The 2,462-nt window shown below is 64.8% G+C and overlaps 1 protein-coding gene across 1 annotated transcript in view; it reads left to right on the top strand.

Moving 5' to 3' along the window:
* Positions 1-2,456, top strand: part of ITSN1 (intersectin 1) — a 103,849-nt gene extending 101,393 nt beyond the window's left edge. The window contains exon 41 of the mRNA XM_015560218.1: positions 982-2,456. Coding sequence (XP_015415704.1) covers positions 982-1,130 — 149 coding nt within the window. The 3' untranslated portion in view covers positions 1,131-2,456. The remainder of the gene's footprint in view (positions 1-981) is intronic.
* The last annotated feature ends 6 nt before the right edge of the window (positions 2,457-2,462 follow it).

Here is a 2,462-nt window from a genome sequence, read left to right as displayed (position 1 = left end):
GAGGCCCACCTGCCCTTCCGGTTGAAGGGTCGCACGGAGGGTGCGTTGCCACCGGGACTGGCGAGGGCGCCTTTGTCTGGGCCTTCGGGGGGCCCTGCTGCTCCCACTCTGACGTGGGAAGGTTGGAGGCCGCGCTGGGTTCCTTCCTGAACAGAAGTAGCATGACACAGTGACACCCTACTGGGTGCGTGTTGAACCTCCTGGCATTGTTTCTCTTTTAAACATTTTATACTTAAAAAATATATATATATTATTGATTTCAGAGAGAGAGGGAGGGAGAGAGAAAAACATCAGTGATGAGAGAGAGTCATCGATTGGCTGGCTGCCTCCTGCATGCCCCACAACGGGGATCAAGCCTGCAACCCAGGCATGTGCCCTGACCGGGAAGGATGGGGGGGATGGGGCACCAGCCCGTGTCTGTCCACCAGACCAGCTTCCCGGTTTCCATGGGAACCTTGTGCTGAGAGCCTGGGTCCTAGGAGACCACAGCCAGTAGCTGTCAAATACCGGGGGGAAGGAGCTGCTGGTCCGAGGCATCATCGTGTGTCCCATAGCACCTGCCAGGTTTAAATGGCTCACGCCCGTCCTATTCTCGTGCGGACACTCAGTGTCTGATGGGCAGAGCGCGCCCTGTGCCAGCCCTGGGGGAGTGACCGCCCAGCTTCGACCCAGACATGCTCCATGTCCACGCAGGTGGGGCAGCTCCTGTGACCCCTGCTTGTGCGGGGCCTCCCAGGCAGCTGCAGCCCGAGGGAGGCCCGGGGGTGGGGGCCGCATCCGCATCTCAGTCCTTCCGGACGCTCCTCCACGCCCACCCCTCCTCGTCCTCTGCTTCCTGCTCTGTGGGCCACCGAGCCGTGGGCTCCCGCACACCAGGCTCTCGCAGGAGGAGAGCACGGTCCGCGGGAGCCCCCACACGCCAGGCCTGCACCTGGACGAGGAGGAGCCCCTCCCTGAGCAGCCTGTTCGCTCTCCTTTCAGATTTCCTGGGCCGGACGGAGATCCGTGTGGCCGACATCAAGAGGGACCAGGGCTCCAAGGGCCCGGTGACCAAGTGTCTCCTGCTGCACGAAGTGCCCACGGGGGAGATTGTGGTCCGCCTGGATCTCCAGCTCTTCGACGAGCCCTAGGAGCACCCAGGCTGCGCCGGGGCCCAGCCGGCAGCCGACGCCACCGGTCGGTGCTGCTCGCCTAAGGCCAGCGTGCGGGGCGGCCACAGGCCACGGACCGCGGAGAAAGGCCCTTAGTGACGTAGGAGTAATTCTCGACAATCCTCCCCCCAAACAACCTCCCATTTTATGGACCAAAACTCTGTTTCCCTCTGTCCTCACTGCAGGCCTCAGCGCGGCATGGAGGGGCCTGGGAACCCCGCTGCCCGCCGGCTGGGGCTCCTGCGCCGGGCCGCGGCAGGCCGGCTACCGTGGAGTCACCGGCAGTGTCTGCAGTTTTGGGGAACTCACGTCCCCGCCTGTCTCTTCCCTCTGCCAGCCTGGGACCCTGGCTGTTTAGAAAAAGTTACGATGCCCCGGCCACCTTCTAGAACCTCATTCCCCTCTGCGGTCCTGGCTCCGGCCGGGGAGCGGGGAGAAGGCACCTGCCGCCATCCCAGCGGGCGGGTGGGAGCCTCCTGGCCCCTCCAGGTCTTGTCGGATCGTGGGCGAACATGCCCCCTGGCCGCACTCGGTGATTGGGTCCTGACTCCCAGCAGGCGTGGGAGATGGTGGAGGAAGCTCATTACCTGCGGCCACGCCCTGGGGCTGTGTGGCCGCAGCGGAGAGGCTGCCTGAGCGCCTGTGGTGTCCTGGTCGCTGGCCCAGGTGGCGGCTCTCGGCTGGGGGTCCGGAATGTTTCATCGCCGTCGCAGCCCGTGGCCAGCTCCAAGCTGTTCCTGCTCGAAACCCGAGCCCTGAGTGCCAAGGGGGCTGCAGGAGCTGAAGTCTCCCCAAGAGGCGCCCCCGCCTGGAGAGAAGAGGGAGAGCCGGGAGGGGTAGGAAGCTGTGAAGGGTGCGTCCTGGGTGGGGTCAGACCCTGGGATTACTCAGCCCCATGGCGGCGGGGGGAGGGGGGGGAGCCTGGCCCGACCTCCCAACCTGCAGCCGGCCTCTCGTGACCGAACCCCGTGCTCCCTGCCAGGCAGGACGCATGACCGCGGGTCAGGCTGGTGGGTGGGAGTTCTGTGATTCCCCTTAAATGCCAGGCGCTGGGGTGGTTGGTGAGATAACAACTTGATTTGCGCAGGACGCGTGCGGGTCCTGTTTCGTCCGCAGGTTGCTGGTCTCAGAACCCGGTTCGTTGTGGACACGAGATGCTCTCTTGGTCCTGGAGTAGCTCCCATGCCGGGCGGGGTCTCAGACGTTGATTAGGGCTGTGACGCTGTCCCGGGGGTGGCGGCGACTCTGGTCGGGGTCCCTGCCACTGGGATCCGATGTGTCACCATCATCCGAGAGCCCTGCGTAGCGCAC

Source organism: Myotis davidii, unplaced genomic scaffold (assembly GCF_000327345.1).
Source record: "Myotis davidii unplaced genomic scaffold, ASM32734v1 scaffold170, whole genome shotgun sequence".
NCBI classification, from domain to species: Eukaryota; Metazoa; Chordata; class Mammalia; order Chiroptera; family Vespertilionidae; genus Myotis; species Myotis davidii.
This window is presented reverse-complemented; position numbering and strand designations above follow the sequence as displayed.